At 41.8% G+C, this 23,309-nt stretch overlaps 1 protein-coding gene across 5 annotated transcripts in view; it reads left to right on the top strand.

Annotated features, from left to right (window-relative positions):
• Positions 1-23,309, top strand: part of LOC126064515 (liver carboxylesterase 1-like) — a 283,681-nt gene that overhangs the window by 120,916 nt on the left and 139,456 nt on the right. For 2 of the 5 annotated variants that reach the window (XM_049863670.1, XM_049863667.1), the window contains exons 1-2: positions 16,631-16,750; positions 18,911-19,075. The exons of 1 other annotated variant lie outside the window; for it this stretch is intronic. In XM_049863670.1, coding sequence (XP_049719627.1) covers positions 19,024-19,075 — 52 coding nt within the window. In that variant the 5' untranslated portion in view covers positions 16,631-16,750; positions 18,911-19,023. Of the gene's footprint in view, positions 1-16,630; positions 16,751-18,910; positions 19,076-23,309 lie in introns of those variants that run through there. 2 more of the 5 variants (XM_049863669.1, XM_049863668.1) reach the window with 1 other exon arrangement.

Raw genomic sequence — 23,309 nt, 5'->3', positions numbered from 1 at the left:
GATTATAAAAAACTAATTTACAGAATGCTTGAAGACATCGGGGATGAGCTCAGAAATGAAATAGGGCAATGTACAGAAAAAGCCAAGGAACACACTGATAAAGCAGTTGAAGAACTCAAAAAGATTATTCAAGAACATAGTGGAAAAATTAATAAGTTGCAAGAATCCATAGAGAGACAGCATTCAGAAATCCAAAAGATTAACATTAAAATTACAGAATTAAACAATGTAATAGGAAGTCAGAAAAGCAGACTCGAGCAGTTAGAATGCAGAGTGGGAGATCTGGAGGACCAGGGAATTGACACCAATATAGCTGAAAAAAAAATCAGATAAAAGAATTAAAAAAAACGAAGAATCCCTAAGAATCAGGTGGGATTCTATCAAGAAGAACAACTTGCATTTAACTGGAGTCCCAGAACAGGGAGGGATATCAGAAAACAAGGAGAGAACAATTGAAGATCTGTTGGCAGAAAACTTCCCTGACATCATGAAAGACCAAAGGATATCTCTCCAAGATGCTCATCGAACCCCTTTTAAGATTGATCCAAAAAGAAAATCACCAAGACATGTTCTCATCAAATTTGCCAAAACCAAAGACAAAGAGAAAATTTTAAAAGCAGCCAGAGATAAAGGAAAGGTCTCTTACAAAGGAGAATCAATAAGAATAAGTTCAGACTACTCAGCAGAAACCATGCAGGCAACAAGGCAATAGGATGACATATATAGAGCACTAAAGGTGAAAAACTGCCAGCCAAGGATCATATATCCAGCAAAACTCTCTCTGAAGCATGAAGGCGAAATTAAGACATTTACAGATAAACACAAGCTTAGAGAATGTGAAAACGAAACCAAAGCTACAAGAAATACTAAAGGAAATTGGTCAGAAAACCAATAATATCAGATACCAGCACAACACAAGTTCACAGAACAGAGCATCCTGATATCAACTCAAATAGGGAAATCACAAAAACAAATTCAGATTAATTAAAAAAAAATGCTCAAAACAGGGAATCATTGAAGTCAGTATGTAAAAGATCGCAATAATCAAAAAGAGGGACTAAATACAGGTGGCATAGAACTGCCATATGGAGAGGGATACAAGGTGATATAGGACAATACAAGTTAGGTTTTTACTTAGAAAAATAGGGTTAAATATTCAGGTAACCACATAACTCAAAATAAAAACCAAGAAAAACATAATGACTCAGCAAACATAAAGTCAAATACTATGAAAATGAGGAACACACAATCTACAAAGAAAAACATCTCAGCACAAAAAAGTAAGTGGAAAAATGAAATTGTCAACAACACACATAAAAAGGCATCAAAATGACAACACTAAACACATGCTTATCTATAATTACGCTGAATGTAAATGCACTAAACGCACCAATAAAGAGACAGAGAGTCTCAGACTGGATAAAGAAACACGATCCGTCTATATGCTGCCGACCAGAGACACACCTTAAGCTTAGAGACACAAACAAAGTAAAACTCAAAGGATGGAAAAAAAATATAACAAGCAAACAATAAGCAAAAAAGAGCAGGAGTAGCAATATTAATTTCTGACAAAATAGACTTTAAAGTTAAATCCACCACGAAGGATAAAGAAGGACACTACATAATGATTAAAGGGACAATTGACCAGGAAGATATAAGCATATTAAATATTTACACACCCAATGACAGGGCTGCAAGATACATAAAACAAACTTTACCAGAATTGAAAAGTGAGATAGACACCTCCACAATTAGAGTAGGAGACTTCGACACACCACTTTCGGAGAAGGACAGGACATCCAGTAAGAAGCTCAATAGAGAGAGACACGGAATTGCTACAATCAACCAACTTGACCTCATTGACTTATACAGAACACTCCACCCAACAGCTGCAAAGTATACTTTTTTTCTAGCGCACATGGAACATTCTCCAGAATAGTCCACATATTAGGTCATAAAACAAACCTTTGCAGAATCCAAAACATCGAAATATTACAAAGCATCTTCTCAGAACACAAGGCCATAAAAGTGGAAATCAATAACAGAAAAGTCAGGGAAAAGAAATCAAATACTTGGAAACTGAACAATACCCTGCTGAAAAAAGATTGGGTTATAGAAGACATTAAGGAGGGAATAAAGAAATTCATAGAATTCAACGAGAATGAAAACACTTCCTATCAAAACCTCTGGGACACAGCAAAAGCAGTGCTCAGAGGTCAATTTATATCAATAAATGCACACATACAAAAAGAAGAAAGCCAAAATCTGAGAACTGTCCCTACAACTTGAACAAATAGAGAGCGAGCAACAAAAGAACCCATCAGGCACCAGAAGAAAACAAATAATAAAAATTAGAGCTGAACTAAATGAATTAGAAAACGGAAAAACAATTGAAAGAATTAACAAAGCCAAAAGCTGGTCCTTTGAAAAAATTAACAAAATTGATAAACCATTGGCCAGACTGATTAAAGAAATACAGGAAAGGAAACAAATCACCCGAATAAGAAACGAGATGGGCCACATCACAACACACCCAACTGAAATTGAAAGAATCATATCAGATTATTACGAAAAATTGTACTCTAACAAATTTGCAAACCTAGAAGAAATGGATGAATTCCTAGAAAAACACTACCTACCTAAACTAACACAATCAGAAGTAGAACAACTAAATAGACCCATAACAAAAAAGGAAATTGAAACGGTAAACAAAAAACTCCCGACAAAAAAAAAAAACCCTGGCCCGGATGGCTTTACTGCAGAGTTCTACCAAACTTTCAGAGAAGAGTTAACACCACTACTATTAACGGTATTTCAAAGCATAGAAAATGATGGAATACTGCCTAACTCATTCTATGAAGCCACCATATCCCTGATACCAAAACCAGGTAAAGACATCACAAAAAAAGAAAATTACAGACCTATATCCCTCATGAACAGAGATGCAAAAATCCTCCTGAAAATTCTAGCCAATAGAATTCAACAACATATCAAAAAAATAATCCACCACGACCAAGTGGGATTTATACCAAGTATGCAAGGCTGGTTTAATATTAGAAAAACCATTAATGTAATCCACCATAGAAATAAAACAAAAGACACAAACCACATGATCTGATCAATTGATGTAGAAAAGGCATTTGACAAAGTCCAACACCCGTTTATGATAAAAACTCTCAGCAAAATAGGAATTGAAGGAAAATTCCTCAACATAATAAAGGACATCTATGCAAAGCCAACAGCCAACATCACTCTAATGGAGAGAACCTGAAAGCATTTCCCTTGAGAACGGGAACCAGACAAGGATGCCCTTTATCACCGCTCTTATTCAACATTGTGCTAGAGGTCCTAGCCAGAGCAATTAGGCTAGACAAAGAAATAAAGGGCATCCGGATTGGCAAGGAGGAAGTAAAATTATCTCTATTTGCAGATGACAGGATCTTACACACAGAAAACCCGAAGGAATCCTCCAGAAAACTAATGAAACTAATAGAAGAGTTTGGCAGAGTCTCAGGTTATAAGATAAACATACAAAAATCACTTGGATTCCTCTACATCAACAAAAAGAACATTAAAGAGGAAATATCCAATTCAATTCCATTCACATTAACCCCCAAGAAGATAAAATACTTAGGAATATATCTTACCAAAGATGTAAAAGACCTATATAAAGAAAACTACAAAGTACACTACAAGCAACTAAAAAGGACCTACTTAAGTGGAAAAACATAGCTTGCTCATGGATAGGAAGACTTAACATAGTAAAAATGTCAATTCTACCAAAAGCCATCTATACATACAATGCACTTCCGATCCAAATTCCAACGACATTTTTTAATGTGATTTTTTAATGTGATGGAGAAACAAATCACCAACTTCATATGGAAGGGGAAGAAGCCTCAGATAAGTAAAGCATTACTGAAAAAGAAGAAGAAAGTGGGAGGCCTCACTCTACTTGATTTTACAACCTATTATACAGCCACAGTAGTCAAAACAGCCTGGTACTGGTACGACAACAGGCACATAGACCAATGGAACAGAATTGAGAACCCAGGTACAAATCCATCCACATATGAGCAGCTGATATTTGACAGAGGCCCAGTGTCAGTTAATTGGGGAAAAGATAGTCTTTTTAAATAATGGTGCTGGCATAACTGGATATCCATTTGCAAACAAGTCCCATACCTCACACCATGCACAAAAACTAACTCCAAGTGGATCAAAGACCTAAACATAAAGACCAAAGCGATAAAGATCATGGAAGAAAAAATAGAGACAACATTAGGAGCCCTAATACAAGGCATAAACAGAATACAAAACGTTACCAAAAATGATGAAGAGAAACCAGATAACTGGGAGCTCCTAAAAATCAAACACCTATGCTCATCTAAAGACTTCACCAAAAGAGTAAAAAGACCACCTACAGATTGGAAAAGAATTTTCAGCTATGACATCTCTGACCAGTGCCTGATCTCTAAAATCTATATGATTCTGTTAAAACTCAACCACAAAAAGACAAACAACCCAATTAAAAAGTAGGCAAAGGATATGAACACGCACTTCACTAGAGAAGATATTCAGGCGGCTAACAGATACACGAGAAAATGCTCTCGATCATTAGCCATCAGAGAAATGCAAATTAAAACTACGATGAGATTCCATCTCACTCCAACAAGGCTGGCATTAATCCAAAAAACACAAAATAATAAATGCTGGAGAGGCTGCGGAGAGATTGGAACTCTTATACACTGCTGGTGGGAAAGTAAAATGGTACAACCACTTCGAAAATCTATCTGGCGTTTTCTTAGAAAGATAGAAATAGAGCTACCATACAACCCAGAAATCCCACTCCTCAGAATATGCCCTAGAGAAATAAGAGCCTTCACACGAACAGATATATGCACACCCATGTTTACTGCCACCCTGTTTACAATAGCAAAAGCTGGAAGCAACCAAGGTGTCCATCAACGGATGAATGGTTATATAAATTATGGTATATTCACACAATGGAATACTACGCATCGATAAAGAACAGTGAGGAATCTGTGAAACATTTCATAACATGGAGGAACCTGGAAGGCATTATGCTGAGTGAAATTAGTCAGATGCAAAAGGACCAAGACAAATATTGTATGAGACCACTATTACAAGATCTTGAGAAATAGTATAAACTGAGAAGAACACATACTTTTGTGGTTACGAGGGGGGGAGGGAGGGAGGGAGGGTGGGAGAGGGTTATTTACTGATTAGTTAGTTGATAAGAACTACTTTAGGTGAAGGGAAGGACAATACTCAATACAGGGAAGGTCAGCTCAACTGGACTGGACCAAAAGCAAAGAAGTTTCCAGGATAAAGTCAATGCTTCAAAGATCAGAGGAGCAAGGGTGGGGGTTTGGGGACTATGGCTTAAGGGGACTTCTAAGTCAACTGGCAAAATAATTCTATTATGAAAACATTCTGCATCCCACTTTGAAATGTGGCGTCTGGGGTCTTAAATGCTAACAAGTGGCCATCTAAGATGCATCAGTTGGTCTCAACCCACCTGGATCAAAGGAGAATGAAGAACACCCAGGTCACACGATAACTATGAGCCCAAGAGAAAAGAGAAAGGGCCACAGGAACCAGAGACTTACATCATCCTGAGAGCAGAAGAACTAGATGGTGTCCGGCCACAACCCGTGACTGCCCTGACAGGGAGCACAACAGAGAACCCCCAAGGGAGCAGGAGATCAGTGGGATGCAGACCCCAAACTCTCATAAAAAGACCAGACTTAATGGTCTGACTCAGACTAGAGGAATTCCGGTGGTCATGGTCCCCAAACGTTCTGTTGGCCCAGGACAGGAACCATTCTCAAAGACAACTCATCAGACATGGAAGGGACTGAACAATGGGTTGGAGAGAGAAGCTGATGAAGAGTGAGCTACTTGTATCAGGAGAACACTTGAGACTGTGTTGGCATCTCTTGTCTGGAGGGGAGATAGGAGGGTAGAGAGGGTTAGAAACTGGCAAAATTGTCACAAAAGGAGAGACTGGAAGGGCTGACTCATTAGGGGGAGAATAAGCGAGAGTATGGAGTGAGGTGTATATAAGCTTATATGTGACGGACTGACTTGATTTGTAAATGTTCACTTAAAGCTCAGTAAAAATTATTTAAAAAAAAAAAGAAAAAAATAGCTAAATAAAAGCACTGTTGTCAAAAAAAAAAAAAAGAAGAAGAAGAAGATGGAGGCCAAGATGGCTGACTAGGTAGAAGCTACCACGGATCCCTCTTGCAACAAAGACTTGGAAAAACAAGTGAATCGATCACATCCATGACAATCTCTGAACCCTGACCATGAAACACAGATCTAAAGAGTTGACCTGAGTGACAGGGGAGCGAAAAGCTGAGCCCTGAAGCAGCGACTGCTTCTGGAACCGGCGTCCTGCTCCACAGCCTTGAGCCCTCTCGGTTCCCTGGTGCCGAGTGGTGGGGCTGATTGTGGCTTGCTGAGGCTGGGCAGGCAGGGGACACAGCCGTAACTCCTAGCCCCCTGGGGTAACCTCGGTAACGACTCACCCAGCCCAAGCAGGCTGCAATGACATGGCTAACGAGGGAACGAGCAACCGTGGGGAAGCAGCAACTGTTTTCCGAGCCTGGAGCCAGTGACCCAGACAGAAAACCTTGGCACCAGGCTTTGGACTGGGCGCAGGTGGGGTGAACATGGCTTCTTGAGGTGGCGCAAGCATGGGACGCAGCCCTAGCCCCCCGAAGTGACCTTGGGGGAAACCCAGCCAGCTCACAGAGGCAGCACAATGACGTCACTGACAGGAGGAGAAATCACCTGGAAGCGGCGACTGGTTTTGGAGCCTGGAGGGTAGCGTCCCAGACAGAAAACCTTGGCGCTGGGCTTTGGACTGGGAATGGAGGATGTGACCACAGTTTCTGAGATAGCACAAGGACGGGACGTGGGCCTGACCCTCAGGGACAATCTCGACCCAGCCAGCCCACACAGGTTACATGCCCCTCGGGAATCTCAGATAAAACAGTCATCACCAAGCAAGATAAGTAACTTCGTCTATATTGCTGGGTGCTACTCTCTCCTATCTATCAGATCCCTCCCCTCCCTGCCCCAGGCAGCTTCACTAACATTGGAACTTCCTGGGCCAGGGAGTGAAGTGCCCTGCGGTTTTTTGTTTTTTTCGACCTAACGCATTCTCCCGGCCTGAGAGAAGCAGCTACTAACAACCCAGGGACGAAAAATCCTTCCCTGACTTCCCTAAACTGAAATAAAAATACAGAACCAGCTCCAGCCAAGCATATGAGATCCACAGTCTTTGGCTTTCATCCCTACAGAGAACAAGGTGGCTATTATCATGCAAAGGCAATTCTGATAGAGATCTGACTGTAATTCTTTTAGCGGATCACTGGAAAGACAGGTTTTCCAGGTCTGATATCTCTACGTATTAAACAGAGCCCTCCCTGATCCGCAATGGGGAACTGAGGGCTGAAGCTCCACCCAAACCACCTAGCCACCTGCCAAAGGGGTCTGAGGATACTGACGCCTACCAATCTTTAGAGGTACAAGCATTGGGGGCCTAAGGTACAGCTGCAGAGCCCACCCACCAAAGTGCTTTAGGAATATAGACACACCTACCTCACTGGCACATGGGGAAGCTGTCAGCATCCTGCCCCCCCTGGAGTGTGACCCCCTACCACTACTAGAATCTGGTGCACACAACTATCACCACTACTCCTCTAAGTTAATAGGTGACAGTCTACACCACACACTTGGTGACCCAAAATCAGAACACCTAAGCTGATTCTATTCAAGAATAGTGAATGGACTCTTAGGCTTATATATCTGGTAACAGCCCAAACCAGCTGGTAACAGGACATAAGTGATTCAAAGGCTACAACAATCAAGACAGCACAATCTAGTAGCCCATCTGGGTACACTGAAAGAAAACAAAGCAAAATAAGACTCAGTGAGCAAATATAAAATAAATCATTACAATATCTAATAGATGGCTTGGAGACAGCAGTCAATATCAAACCACATAAACAAGCAGACCATGATTGCTTCTACAACCCTCCAAATTAAAGAATCAAAATCTTTCCCACATGAATATACAATCCTGGAATTGCCAGATGCAGAATATAAAAAAACTAATACAGAATGCTTCAAGACATCCAGGATGACCTCAGAAATGAAATAAGGGAATCGACAGAAAAAAAACAAGGAACACACTGATAAAGCAGTTGAAGAACTCAAAAAGATTATTCAAGAACATAGTGGGAAAATTAATAAGCTGCAAGAAGCCATAGAGAGACAGCATTCAGAAATTCAAAAGATTAACAGTAAAATTACAGAATTAGACAACTCAATAGGAAGTCAGAAGAGCAGAATTGACTAATTGGAATGCAGAGTGGGGGAGCTGGAGGACAAGGCAATTGACACCAATATCGTTGAAGAAAAATCAGATAAAAGAATTAAAAAAAAATGAAGAAACCCTAAGAATCATGTGGGACTCTATCAAGAAGAATAACTTGCATGTGATTGGAGTTCCAGAACAGGGAGGGATAACAGAAAATACAGAGAGAATCGTTGAAAATCTGTTGGCAGAAAACTTCCCTGGCACCATGAAAGACGAAAGGATATCTATCCAAGATGCTCATCGAACCCCATATAAGACTGATCCAAAAAGAAAATCACCAAGGCATATTATCATCAAACTTGTCAAAACCAAAGGTAAAGAGAAAATTTTAAAAACAGCCAGGGATAAAAGAAAACTCACCTACAAAGGAGAATCAATAAGAATAAGTTCAGATTACTCAGCAGAAACCATGCAGGCAAGAAGGCAATGGGATGATGTATATAGAGCACTGAAGGAGAAAAACCCCCAGCCAAGGATCATATATCCAGAAAAACTCTCATATGAAGGTGAAATTAAAACATTTACAGATAAACATGAGCTTAGGGAATTTACAAAAACCAAACCAAAACTATAAGAATTACTAAAGGAAATTGTGTGGTCAGAAAATCAATAATATCAGTTACCAACACAACACAAGGTCACAGAACAGAACATCCTGATATCAACTCAAATAGGGAAATCATAAAAACAAAATAAGATTAATTTTAAAAAGAAAAAAATGCTCAAAAGAGGGAATCACTGAAGTCCTTATGTAAAAGATCACAATAATCAAAAAGAGGGACTAAATACAGGAGGCATAGATCTTCCATAAAGAGAGGGAAACAAGGTGATATAAGACGATACAAGTTAGGTTTTCACTTAGAAAATAGGGGTAGATATTAAGGTAACCACAAAGAGGTCTAACAATTTGATAATTCAAAATAAAAACCAAGAAAAACATAATGACTCAGCAAACATAAATTCTACTACTACCATAATGAGGAACACACAATTTACAAGGAAAAACTTCTCAGCACAAAAAAGTAACTGGAAAAATGAAATTGTCAACAACACACACAAAAAGGCATCAAAATGACAGCACTAAACTCACACTTATCTATAATTACGCTGAACGTAAACGGACTAAAGGCACCAATAAAGAGACAGACAGTCTCTCAGACTGGGTAAAGAAACACTATCTGTCTATATGCTGCCTACAAGAGACACACCTTAGGCTTAGAGATACAAACAAACTAAAACTCAAAGGATGGAAAAAAATATATCAAGCAAACAACAATCAAAAAAGAGCAGGAGTGGCAATATTAATTCCTGACAAAATAGCCCTTAAAGTTAAATCCACCACAAAGGATAAAGAAGGACACTACATAATGGTTAAAAGGACAATTTACCAGAATGATATAACCATATTAAATATTTATGCACCCAATGACAGGGCTGCAAGATACATAAAGCAAACTTTAACAGAATTGAAAAGTGAGATAGATACCTCCACAATTATAGTAGGAGACTTCAACAAACCACTTTCGGAGAAGAATAGGACTTCCAGCAAGAAGCTCAATACAGACACGTAAGATCTAATACCTACAATCAACCAACTTGACCTCATAGACTTATACAGGGCACTCCACCCAACAGCTGCAAAGTATACTTTTTTTTCCAGTGCACATGGAACATTCTCTAGAATAGATCACATATCAGGTCATAAAACAAACCTTTGCAGAATCCAAAACATCGAAATATTACAAAGCATCTTCTCAGACCACAAGGCCATAAAAGTAGAAATCAATAACAGAAAAACTAGGGAAAAGAAATCAAATACTTGGAAACTGAACAACACCCTGCTCAAAAAAGACTGGGTTATAGAAGACATTAAGGAGGGAATAAAGAAATTCATAGAATGCAACGAGTATGAAAACGCTTCCTATCAAAACCTCTGGGACACAGTGCTCAGAAGTCAATTTATATCAATAAATGCACACATACATAAAGAAGAAAGAGCCAAAAATCAGAGAACTGTCTCTACACCTTGAACAAATGGAAAGTGAGCAAGAAAAGAATCCATCAGCAACCAGAAGAAAACAAATAATAAAAATTAGAGCTGAACTAAATGAATTAGAGAACGGAAAAACAACTGAAAGAATTAACAAAGCCAAAAGCTGGTTCTTTGAAAAAATTAACAAAATTGATAAACCATTGGCCAGACTGACTAAAGAAATACAGGAAAGGAAACAAATAACCTGAATAAGAAATGAGATGGGCCATAACACAACAGATCCAACTGAAATTAAACGAATCATATCAGATTATGACAAAAAATTGTACTCTAACAAATTTCCAAAACTAGAAGAAATGGATGAATTCCTAGAAAAACACTACCTACCTAAACTAACACATTCAGAAGTAGAACAACTAAATAGACCCATAACAAAAAAAGAGATTGAAACGGTAATCAAAAAACTCCCAACAAAAAAAACCCCTGGCCCAGACGGCTTCACTGCAGGGTTCTACCAAACTTTCAGAGAAGAGTTAACACCACTACTACTAAAGGTATTTCAAAGCATAGAAAATGGTGGAATTCTACTTAACTCCTATGAAGTCACCATATCCCTAATACCAAAACCAGGTAAAGACACCACAAAAAAAGAAAATGACAGACCTATATCCCTCATGAACAGAGATGCAAAAATCCTCCACAAAATTCTAGCCCATAGAATTCAACAACATATCAAAAAAATAATCCACCACGACCAAGTGGGATTTATACCAGGTATCAAGGTTGGTTCAATATTAGAAAAACCATTAATGTAATCCACCACAGAAATGAAACAAAAGACACAAACCACATGATCTTATCAATTGATGTAGAAAAGGCATTTGACAAAGTCCAACACCCATTTATGATAAAAACTCTCAGCAAAATACGAATTGAAGGAAAATTCCTCAACATTATAAAGGGCATCTATACAAAGTCACTATGAGTCCGAATAGACTCGATGGCACTGAGTTTTTTTGGGGGATACAAAGCCAACAGCCAACATCATTCTAAATGGAGAGAGCCTGAAAGCATTTCCCTTGAGAACAGGAACCAGACAATGGTGCCCTTTATCACTGCTGTTATTCAACGTTGTGTTAGAGGTCCTAGCCAGGGCAACTGGGCTACACAACGAAATAAAGGGCACCTGGATTGGCAAGGAAGAAGTAAAATTATCTCTATTTGCAGATGACATGATCTTATACACAGAAAACCCTAAGGAATCCTCCAGAAAACTAATGAAACTAATAGAAGAGTTCGGCAGAGTCTCAGGTTACAAGAGAAACATACAAAAATCACTTTGATTCCGCTACATCAATAAAAAGAACATCGAAGAGGCAATCACCAAATCAATACCATTCACAGCAGCCCCCAAGAAGATAAAATACTTAGGAATAAATCTCACCAAAGATATAAAAGACCTATATAAAGAAAACTACAAAGTACTAGTGCAAGAAACTAAAAGGGAACTACATAAGTGGAAAAACATACCTTGCTTATGGATAGGAAGACTTAACATAGTAAAAATGTCTATTCTACTAAAAGCCACCTATATATACAATGCACTTCTGATCCAAATTCCAACAACATTTTTTAATGTGATGGAGAAACAGATCGTGAACTTCATATGGAAGGGAAACAAGCCCCGAATAAGCAAAACATTACTGAAAAAGAAGAAGAAAGTGGGAGGCCTGATTTTAGAACCTATTATACAGCCACAGTAGTCAAAACAGCCTGGTACTGGTACAGCAACAGGTACATAGACCCATGGAACAGAATTGAGAACCCAGATACAAATCCATCCACATATGAGCAGCTGATATTTGACAAAGGCCCAGTGTCAGTTAATTGGGGAAAAGATAGCCTTTTTAACAAATGGTGCTGGCATAACTGGATATCCATTTGCAAAAAAGTGAAACAGGACCCATACCTCACACCATGCACAAAAACTAACTCCAAGTGGATCAAAGACCTAAACATAAAGACTAAAACGATAAAGGTCATGGAAGAAAAAAGAGGGACAACATTAGGAGCCCTAATACAAGGCATAAACAGAATACAAAACATTACCAAAAATGATGAAGAGAAACCAGACAACTGGGAGCTCCTAAAAATCAAACACCTATGCTCATCTAAAGACTTCACCAAAAGAGTAAAAAGACCACCTACAGATTGGGAAAGAATTTTCAGCTATGACACATCCGACCAGTGCCTGATCTCTAAAATCTATATGATTCTGTTAAAACTCAACCACAAAAAGACAAACAACCCAATTAAAAAGTAGGCAAAGGATATGAACACGTACTTCCTAAAGAAGATATTCAGGCGGCTAACAGATACACGAGAAAATGCTCTCGATCATTAGCCATTAGAGAAATGCAAATTAAAACTACGATGAGATTCCATCTCACTCCAACAAGGCTGGCATTAATCCAAAAAACACAAAATAATAAATGTTGGAGAGGCTGCGGAGAGATTGGAACTCTTAGACACTGCTGGCGGGAATGTAAAGTGATACAACCACTTTGGAAATCTATCTGGCATTTCCTTAAAAAGTTAGAAATAGAACTACCATACAACCCAGAAATCCCACTCCTCGGAATAAATCCTAGAGAAATAAGAGCCTTCACACGAACAGATATATGCACACCCATGTTTATAGCAGCACTGTTTACAATAGCAAAAAGCTGGAAGCAACCAAGGTGTCCATCAACGGATGATTGGATAAATAAATTATGGTATAGTCACACAATGGAATACTATGCATCGATAAAGAACAGTGAGGAATCTGTGAAACATTTCATAACATGGAGGAACCTGGAAGGCATTATGCTGAGTGAAATTAGTCAGATGCAAAAGGACAAATATTGTATAAGACCACTATTACAAGATCTTGAGAAATAGTTTAAAATGGGAAGAACGCGTTGTTTTGTGGTTAGGAGACGGGGGAAGGAGTGAGGGTAGGAGAGGGTTATTTACTGATTAGATTGTAGATAAGAACTACTTTAGGTGAAGGGAAGGACAACACTCAATACACAAAAGGTCAGCTCAACTGGACTGGACCAAAAGCAAAGAAGTTTCCGGGATAAACTGAATGCTTCGAAGGTCAGGGGAGCAAGGGCGGGGGTTTGGGGACTATGGCTTCAGGGGACATCTAAGTCAATTGGCAAAATAAATTCTATTAAGAAAACATTCTGCATCCCACTTGGAAGTGTGGCGTCTGGGGTCTTAAATGCTAACCAGCGACCATCTAAGATGCATCAGTTGGTCTCAACCCACCTGGATCAAAGGGGAATGAAGAACACCAAGGTCGCAAGATAATTATGAGCCCAAGAGACAGAAAGGGCCACATAAACCAGAGACTACATCAGCCTGAGACCAGAAGAACTTGATAGTGCCTGGCTACAACCGATGACTGCTCTGACAGGGAACACAACAGAGAACCCCTGAGGGGGCAGGAGAGCAGTGGGATGCAGACCCCAAATTCTCATAAAAAGACCAGACTTAATGGTGTGACTGAGACTAGAAGGACCCCAGAGGTCATGGACCCCAGACCTCCTGTTAGCCCAAGACAGGAACCATTCCCAAAGCCAGCTCTTCAGACAGGTATTGGGACTGGACAATGGGTTGGAGAGAGATGCTGATGAGGAGTGAGCTACTTGTATCAGGTGGACACTTGAGACTGTGTTGGCATCTCTTGTCTGGAGGGGAGATAGCAGGGTAGAGAGGGTTAAAAACTGGCAAAATTGTCAAAAAAGAAGAGACTGGAAGGGCTGACTCATTAGGGGGAGAGTAAGTGGGAGTATGGAGTAAGGTGTATATAAGCTTATACGTGACAGACTGACTTGATTTGTAAATGTTCACTTAAAGCTCAATAAAAATTATTAAAAAAAAAACTACGATGATTCCCTGTTATGAGGATTTTTTTTTTAATTAATCTGAATTTGTTTTTGTGATTTCCCTATTTGAGTTGATATCAGGATGCTCTGTTCTGTGAACTTGTGTTGTGCTGGTATCTGATATTATTGGTTTTCTGACCAAACAATTTCCTTTAGTATTTCTTGTAGCTTTGGTTTGGTTTTTGCAAATTCTCTAAGCTTGTGCTTATCTGTAAATGTCTTAATTTCGCCTTCATATTTCAGAGAGAGTTTTGCCGGATATATGATCCTTGGCTGGCAGTTTTTCTCCTTCAGTGCTCTGTGTATGTCATCCCATTGCCTTCTTGCCTGCATGGTTTCTGCTGAGTAGTCTGAACTTATTCTTATTGATTCTCCCTTGAAGGGGACCTTTCTTTTCTCCCTGGCTGCTTTTAAATTTTTCTCTATATCTTTGGTTTTGGCAAGTTTGATGATAATACATCTTGGTGTTTTTCTTTTTGGATCAATCTTAACTGGGGTTCGATGAGCATCTTGGATACATATCCTTTCATCTTTCATGATGTCAGGGAAGTTTTCTGTCAGCAGATCTTCAACTATTTTCTCTGTGCTTTCTGTCCTCTCTCCCTGTTCTGGGACTCCAATCACACTCAAGTTATCCTTCTTGATAGAGTCCCACATGATTCTTAGGGTTTCTTCATTTTTTTTAATTCTTTTATCTGATTTTTTTTCAGCTATGTTGGTGTTAATTCTCTGGTCCTCCAGATTTCCCAGTCTGCATTCTAATTGCTCGAGTCTGCTCCTCTGACTTCCTATTGTGTTGTCTAATTCTGTAATTTTATTGTTAATCTTTTGGATTTCTACATGCTGTCTCTCTATGGATTCTTGCAACTTATTAATTTTTCCACTATGTTCTTGAATAATCTTTTTGATTTCTTCAACTGTTTTATCAGTGTGTTCCTTGGCTTTTTCTGCAGTTTGCCTTATTTCGTTTCTGAGGTCATCCCTGATGTCTTGAAGCATTCTGTAAATTAGTTTTTTATATTCTGTATCTGATAATTCCAGGATTGTATCTTCATTTGGGAAAGATTTTGATTCTTTTGTTTGGGGGGTTGTAGAAGCTGTCGTGGTCAGCTTCTTTATGTGGTTTGATATCGACTGCTGTCTCAAAAAAAAAAGATATAGTAGTAGTTTATTCTGAAATTGCTCACTGAGTCTTATCTTGTTTTGTTTTCTTTCAATATACGTGGGTGGGCTACTAGATTGTGCTGTCTTGTTTGTTGTAGCCCTTGACTTACTTATGACCTACTACCAGCTGGTTTGGGCTGTTGCCAGATATATATGCCTGAGTCTATTCACTATTCTTTAGTAGAATCTGATTTTGGGTCATCAAGTGTGTGGTGCTGACTGTCACCTATCCACCTACAGAAGTAGTGGTGATATTTGTGAGCACCAGATTCTAGTAGCAGCAGGGGGTCACACTCCGGGGGGGCAGGATGCTGACAGGCTTCCCCCAAGAGTCAGTGAGGTAGCTGTGTCTCTATTCCTATAGCACCTTGGTGGGTGGGCTCTGCAGCTGCACCTTAGGCCCCCAATGCAAGTACCTCTACAGATTGGTAGGTGTCACCCTCCTTAGACCCCTAAGGCAAGAGGGTAGGTGGTCTGGGGGGAGCTTCAGCCCTCAGTTCCCTGTTGTGGGTCAGTGAGGGCTCTGTTGAATATGCAGAGATATCAGACCTGGGAAACTTGTCTTTCCAGTAATCTGCTAAAACAATTACAGTCAGATCCCCATCAGGAATGCCTTTGCATTATAATAGCCACCTTGTTCCCTGTAGGGATGAAAGCCCAAGACTGTGGATCACATATGCTTGGCTGGAGCTGGTTCTGTGTTTTTAGTCCAATTAGGGAAGGATTTTTGGTCCCTGGGTTTTTTGTAGCTGCTTCTCTCAGACCAGGAGAATGGGTTAGGAAAAGACCCCCCCCCCAAAAAAAAAAGAGAGAGAGAGAGAAAGAAAAACCGCAGTGCAGTTCACCCTCTGGCTCAGGAAATTCCAATGTTAATGAAGCCGCCGGGGAAGGGGAGGGGAGGATTCAGATAAATAGGAGAGAGTAGCACCCCAGAATATAGACAAAGTTACTTATCTTGCTTCAGATGACAGTTTTATCTGAGATTCCCCAGGGGAGCGCGTTGACTGTGTGCGCTGGCTGGGTAGAGATCGCCCTGAGGGTCTGGCCCACGTCCCGCGCTTGCGCTATCTCAGAAGCTGCGGTTAGTTCCTCCACTCCCAGTCCAAAGCCCAGCGCTAAGGTACCCGGCTGGGACGCTGCAGTCCTGGCTCCAGAACCAGTTGCTGCCTCCCGGTGACTTCTCCTCCTGTCAGCCGTGTTGCTGTGCTGCCTGCGTGCACTGGCTGGGCTTCCCCCAAGGTCAGTTCAGGGGGCTAGGGCTGTGCCCCGTGTTTGAACCCTCTCAGGATGTCGTGCTCAGCTCCCATGCACCCTGTCCAAAGCCTGGCGCCAACGTTTCCTGACTGGGACGCTGGCTCCAGGCTCCGAAAACAGTTGCTGCTTCCCCGTGGTTGTTCTTGCTCAGTCTCTGTCATTCAGGTCAACTCTTTAGACCTGTGTTTGATGGTCAGGGTTTGTAGATTGCCATGTATGTGATCGATTCACTTGTTTTTCCAAGTCTTTGTTGCAAGAGGGATCCGAGGTAGCTTCTACCTAGTCAGCCATCTTGGCCCCCGCCTCCTCCATCTTCTTTTGGTGCTTCCTGTGTCATTTAATATTTGCCCCATGTAATCCTTCAATATTGCAACACGAGGCTTGAATTTTTTCATCAATTCTTTCAACTTGACAAATGCCAAGCATGTTCTTTTCTTTTGCTTTTCTATCTCCAGATCTTTGTACATTTCATTATAATACTTTACTTTGTTTTCTTGAGCCAGCCTTTAAAACGTTCTCTTCAGCTCTTTTACTTCATCATTTCTTCTGTTTAAGAGCAAATTTCAGAGTCTCTTCTGACATCTGTTTTGGTTTTTCCTGTCTTTTTAATGACCTCTTGCTTTCTTCATGTATGATGTATGATGTCCTTGATGTCCTGCCACAACTCATCTGGTCCTCAGTCATTAGTGTTCAATGAGTCAAATCTATTCTTAAGATGGTCTCTAAATTCAGGTGGGATATACTCAAGGTCATACTTTGGCTCTCTTGGATTTGTTCTAATTTTCTTCAGCTTCAACTTAAACTTACATGTGAGCAATTAATGGTGTGTTCCACAGTCGGCCCCTGGCCTTGTTCTGACTGATGATATCGAGCTTTTCCATCACCTCTTTCTACACATGTAGTTGATTTGATTCCTGTGTATTCCATCTGGCGAGGTCCACATGGACAAAAACTAGTAAACCCATTGGTGTCCATTCGAATCCAACTCATACCGACACTATAGGACAGAGTAGAAGTGCCCCATCGGGTTCCCGAGGAGCACCTGGTTGATTCGAACTGCCAACCTTTTGGTTAGCAGCCAAACTCTTAAGCGTTACGCCACCAGCTTTCTGATCCACATGTATATTCACAATTTATGTTGTTGAAAAATGGTATTTGCAAAGAAGAAGCCATTGGTCTTGCAAAATTCTATCATTCAATCTCCAGCATCATTTTTATCACCAAGGCCATATTTCCCAACTGTACCACAGTGCATTTAACTAATCCCTATTTGGGGACATTTAATGATTCTATGAAAGAGGCTTTGAGCATCTTTATTGTGTCCCCAGCATGTTACCCAGGTGTACCCAGGTATACCAACACTCTTTATCCCCCTATTTTGATGCTTTCATATTGACTGTAATTTCGTCCCCACATCTGTGTTGTACACTACACGGTGAACACCAGGAAGAGATGGGATGTGTTTTGAATTCATCTTTATATCCATAGCACCTAGCAAAGTGCCAGGCATGCAGTAAATATTTGAGGAATGAATGAATAAAGTATGGATGGATGACTACAGCCAGGCACAAGGGGGAGATGGATATCCTTCACTGTAAGAATAGTCCGATCAAAGACCACTGCCTTGAGTGGCATGGAGTTCTCTGTCTCAGGAGTGTGTAACAGCAGGCTGGGTCAGCTGGCAAAAATGTTGTGAACTTAATCGAGGCATCACATGGGGGATTGGATGAAATTTAAGATGTCTTCCAAATTTGAGAGCCTAGAAATCTAGGAAATTTAAGCCCAGGGAAGCTAAGAGATTTGTCCTAAATTACCCAGCAGTTCTGGGGATGGGAGTTCCTCTAACAATTTTAAAGTTTGTTTTGAGTTTCCAAGATCAAAGCTTCATCTCCCTCCTGGGCTTCTGCCTGCTTGCCTTTGGGAAATTCACAGGGCACTGAGATCAATGTCCAGCAAAAGTGGCAACCCTTATGTAACAAGTTGTTTAATAAGTTTGTAACTTTGGGAATTAGAGAGTTTGTTCAGGCTGCTTAGATAAGAGGTCATACTCCAGGTGGGCGTGGCTTAGCCCCCTCCCCCGTCCCGCCCCAGCGATCCTTACAAGAGGGATAGCTTTTCAAGATATCTTCTGTTATGGCTAACCAGGGGCCTGACCCGGAGCTTAGGCGCTGGGGCGGGACCTGCGAAGCACTTCGACCTGCGAAGCACCCTGGAGCGCGCGAGCCCTCGCTGGTTGCAGATACAGTAACCCTTCCACGATGCGGTTCTTGGCTCTGGTCCTGGCCTCCATCGCCGCTGCCATGGTTCAGGGTGAGTCATTTTGAAATACAAATATTGGGGGACACAACTGGAAATCCTTGTTTTGGGAGAATTGGACCGAGCTGTATTTAGGGCAAAGAAGAAGTCTCGTTCAGTTAACAGTGCACGCCTTACCAATTGGAGAAGCCGGGCCAGCCCATCCTGGGTCCTGGAGGTGGTGCAAGAGCGGATAAACACTGGGCAACCACCGCCCTACGGGCAGGACAGCAAAGAGCTCACCTCATGCCTCACAGATGAGATCTTCATTAGTCAAGATATGGCCAAATCACGGGGAAGGGCTTAGCAGAGAATTAAAAGCATGAACTCTGAAGCCAGTGTACTTGGATTTGAATACAGCTCGGCACTTACTAGCTGTGTGCTCTCCTTAACTTTTCCGTGCCTGTTTTTCCATCTCTGAAATGGGAATGATAATAGTAACTACCTCACTGGGCTGTTGTGAGGATGAAATAGGTTATCGTTTCCAAAGCACTTAAGATAGTGCAAAATACAGAAAACCGTAAACCAGTGCAAACCCTTTGCCATGGAGCTGATTGCCACTCATAGCAACCCTCTAAGAGAGAGTAGAACTGCTCCAGAGTAGAACTGCACCTCAGAGTTTCCAAGGAGTGGCTGGTGGATTCGAACTGCCAAGCTCTTAACCACTGTGCCACCAGGGCTCCTCCTGATATAGAGGAAGCATGAAAAAGGATTCGATACATAAAGGGGTACAGCCAGGGACCTCAGAATGCATCTGTACCATTTTAGAGAAGGAGAAACTGAGGTGCAGAGAGGGAAAGTACTTGCCCAAGGTCAGCCAGACAATCATGCCCTGGGATGCATCACTGGCTTTGGAAACCAGGCCAGCACTCCCCCTGTTGATATGCTGACAGCCCAGACCCCACCTGGATTCTGTCTTCTTTCTGGAGCAAAGAGTTGGTGGCTGTGACTCTGTGAGAGGCTAGGACTGTGTGAGGGCACAGTGAGAAAGGAACCGAATTTGGAGTGTGATACATTTCCTTACGCTGGTTACCGCATCCCATCTCCATCTTTACAAAGTCCACACTGGCTGCTTTCACATCCTCAGTTTACTTCTTTGTAAAATGGGTATATTAACACCTACCTAGCAGGGCTGTTTCGAGGCTTAATTTAAAAGAGCTGGAGTCATAACGTAAGTGGCAACTGCTGTTATTACCATTATTGTTTATGCCCCCATTCACCCACTTTCGCAACCTGGGAAATTTGACTTCTATTCACGGTTGAAGGTTATCATTGAGCTAATAAAGGCAAAGCCTAGTGCATTCTTCTCAATTTCTTCTCCTTAAGATCTTTGAAGCACTCTCTTCACGTGGCCAGCCCCTCTTCCTCTTTCCCCGTTGGCTACCATGATGCTGTCTCCCCACAACCCCACTGTGACCCCTGCCACCCCTCTGAGGGAGTTTCTCAGGCTTACCTGTAGCTGTCCCCTGTTCCTTATCCTTAGCTCTGTCTCTTTCCTCTCACACCGGCCTCCTCAGTGAAGCCTCATGCACCCATGGCCTCACCCTGCCCCATTCAAGTCTTGAAGTGCTCACTTCCTGTGGCACCTTCTCACTTGGTTATGTGGCTGAACCTCAGTGAAATGAGCCTGAAACAAAACCCAGGACCACAAGCCAGCCTCTTGGTCTTCTTCCTTTCCTTTGCATGTCCCCCACGTCTGGTCAGGTGCCAATTCTTGTCAATACCATCTTCAAAATTCCTTACATACATTAACTGTATTTCTTCATATTTTTCCTTCTAATTATGAAAAGGAATCCATGTGCAGTGCAGAAAACTTGAAAAGCACACACACACAAAAAAAGGTCACCTGTAAGGACATCACCCATTGGCATTTTCATATATGTGCACCCAGAAGAGTTCACCTCACGGTCATTTGTAACAATTAGCAACAACAACAAAAGAAAGCAATCTGAATGTCCACACTATGGGACTGACTGTTAACAGTATCCGACATGGATACTGCTTTGTAACCTACATTTGCGTGAAGAGTGTCCCATATCATTAGATATTCTTCCATAAGGCCATATCTATGTTATTCTTTTCTGTTCTGGGCTCGTGCTTTCAGGAGATGTTGACAGTTTGTCTGTACTCAAAGGGAAGCAAGTGGGAGGACCGGAGGCTAGAAATAAGTTCCTATGAGGAATGTTTAAACACATGAAGGTTACTGGGGCTGTAAAAGAGAAGGTTCGAGGGATGGGCATGGCTAAGTGCCTGAAGAGCAGATAGGTTAGTTCAGTGCAGTCCCAGAGCAGGTAGAACCAGGACTGATGGTGGAAGCTGCAGGGAGGTGAATATTAGCTCAAGAGGGAAGACTTGTCTGCTCTACAAGGATGGAGTTGGAACAGACAAGAATCTGACCCCCAGACTCTCTCCCTGCTGGGTGCACCGGCTCAGAACCACCAGAAGAATATTCTTCCAGCTGCCAGGCCACTTTCCCTTATTCCAGAACTGTCCTGTGCTGCTCATTATTCCACTGACTGAAGCCCAAACCCTTAGGCTAGCATTGGAGGCCCTCCCTGGCATGCACCTCTCCCATTCCAGGGTGACCAACCCCTCCTAGATTCCACCTGGCCCCAGTAGGCCACTCGTCCTTCCCTGGGCAGATCTTGCACTTTGCCGTCTCAGAGCCTCAGCCTATTCTGTCTGCTTTATGGTTTATAGGCCCTCTTCTATCTCCTCTGGTTCAAATCCTCCCCTCCTGCCAGTTCCAGCTCCAGTGCCACCTCCTTCACAATGCCACCAACCAGAAGACATCACTCTACTTCTAACTCCTGTAGCACCTCACTGGTACCTCTCCTAGGACACTGTCCACGTTCTTCCCACATTAGGGTCAGGTATTTCCGGGCCTCACTTTCCCTGCAAGGTTCACAACTGCTGAGAATCAGGGCCACCTCTTGCTCATCTTCTCATCTAGCATGCAGCTCAGCATCTACTGGGTGAAATGCTTCCAGAGACTTCTAAGAGAGGAAACCAAATGTCATAGTCAATCCTAGCAGCTTCCTTTTTGCATTTATTTCTGTTTATTTTTAATAATCTATTGAGGTGAAATTCACATAACATAACATTAACCATCTTAAAGTAACAATCCCGTGGCATTCAGTGCATTCACAGTGCTGTGCTGCCACCGCCTCTATCTGGTTCCCACACATTCCCATCACTCCAAACTAACGCCCCTTACCAGTGAGCTGTTGCTCCCCACTGTCTTCTTCCCCACTCCCCGGCAACCACCAGTCTACTCTGTCTCTATGGATTTCTCAGTCAAGTAGGAATAGAAGGGAAATTGCTCAACATGATAAAAGGTATTTATGAAAAACCCACAGCAAACATCACACTCAGGTAGCCCCTAGAGAGGTCAGAAGAGTCAACTACAATGTTCTGAATCAGATCTGCTTTGTTCCTCTGGAACCAGGCACCAGGGTCCCACACTTGGAACGCAGCTGCTGGTCTTTAAGATGGTACCTAGCCAGGGACAGGGTGGGGTAAAGGCCAATCAAAGCACCATAAAGTATCTCTAAAGCATTTTTGAGTTGCTCTTTTTGATCTCTGATGTGTCTTCGTGTCCTCCCAATGTCCAGCAGGGCACCCATCCTCGCCACCTGTGGTGGACACCGTCCATGGCAAAGTCCTGGGGAAGTTTGTCAGCTTAGAAGGATTTGCACAGCCCGTGGCTGTTTTCCTGGGAATCCCCTTTGCCAAGCCCCCTCTTGGATCCCTGAGATTCGCTCCTCCACAGCCTGCGGAGTCCTGGAGCTTCGTGAAGGATGCCACCTCTTACCCTCCAATGTAAGCCGCTGGGGCGCGGCTTCGACATCTTTCATTGGGGATGATGGCTTCCAAGTGACGCAGAAAAGAATCAAGGCAATCGTCTGGCTGGCTTCCAGTTTGTTCTGGGATTCATTAAGTGAACAAAACAACAACTTCTCTGTTCATTGCACTTGCATTCTAGCAGGGGGAGACAGATAAAAAGATAAAACCAAAACCAAACCCACAGCCATCAAGTCGATTCTGACTCATAGCGACCCTATACGACAGAGTAGAACTTCCCCATGGAGTTTCAAAGGAGCACCTAGGGGATTTGAACTGCTGACCTCTTGGTTAGCAGCCGTAGCACTTAACCCCTATACCACCAGGGTTTCCCTGAAAAAAAATGTTAATAAACAAATTATGCAATATGTTTAGAAAACGAAAACCAAACCCACTGCCACCGAGT

Source organism: Elephas maximus, chromosome 21 (genome assembly GCF_024166365.1).
Source record: "Elephas maximus indicus isolate mEleMax1 chromosome 21, mEleMax1 primary haplotype, whole genome shotgun sequence".
Lineage (NCBI taxonomy): Eukaryota > Metazoa > Chordata > Mammalia > Proboscidea > Elephantidae > Elephas > Elephas maximus.
Note: the sequence above shows the minus strand (reverse complement) of the source record. Positions and strands in the feature narration are given on the sequence as shown.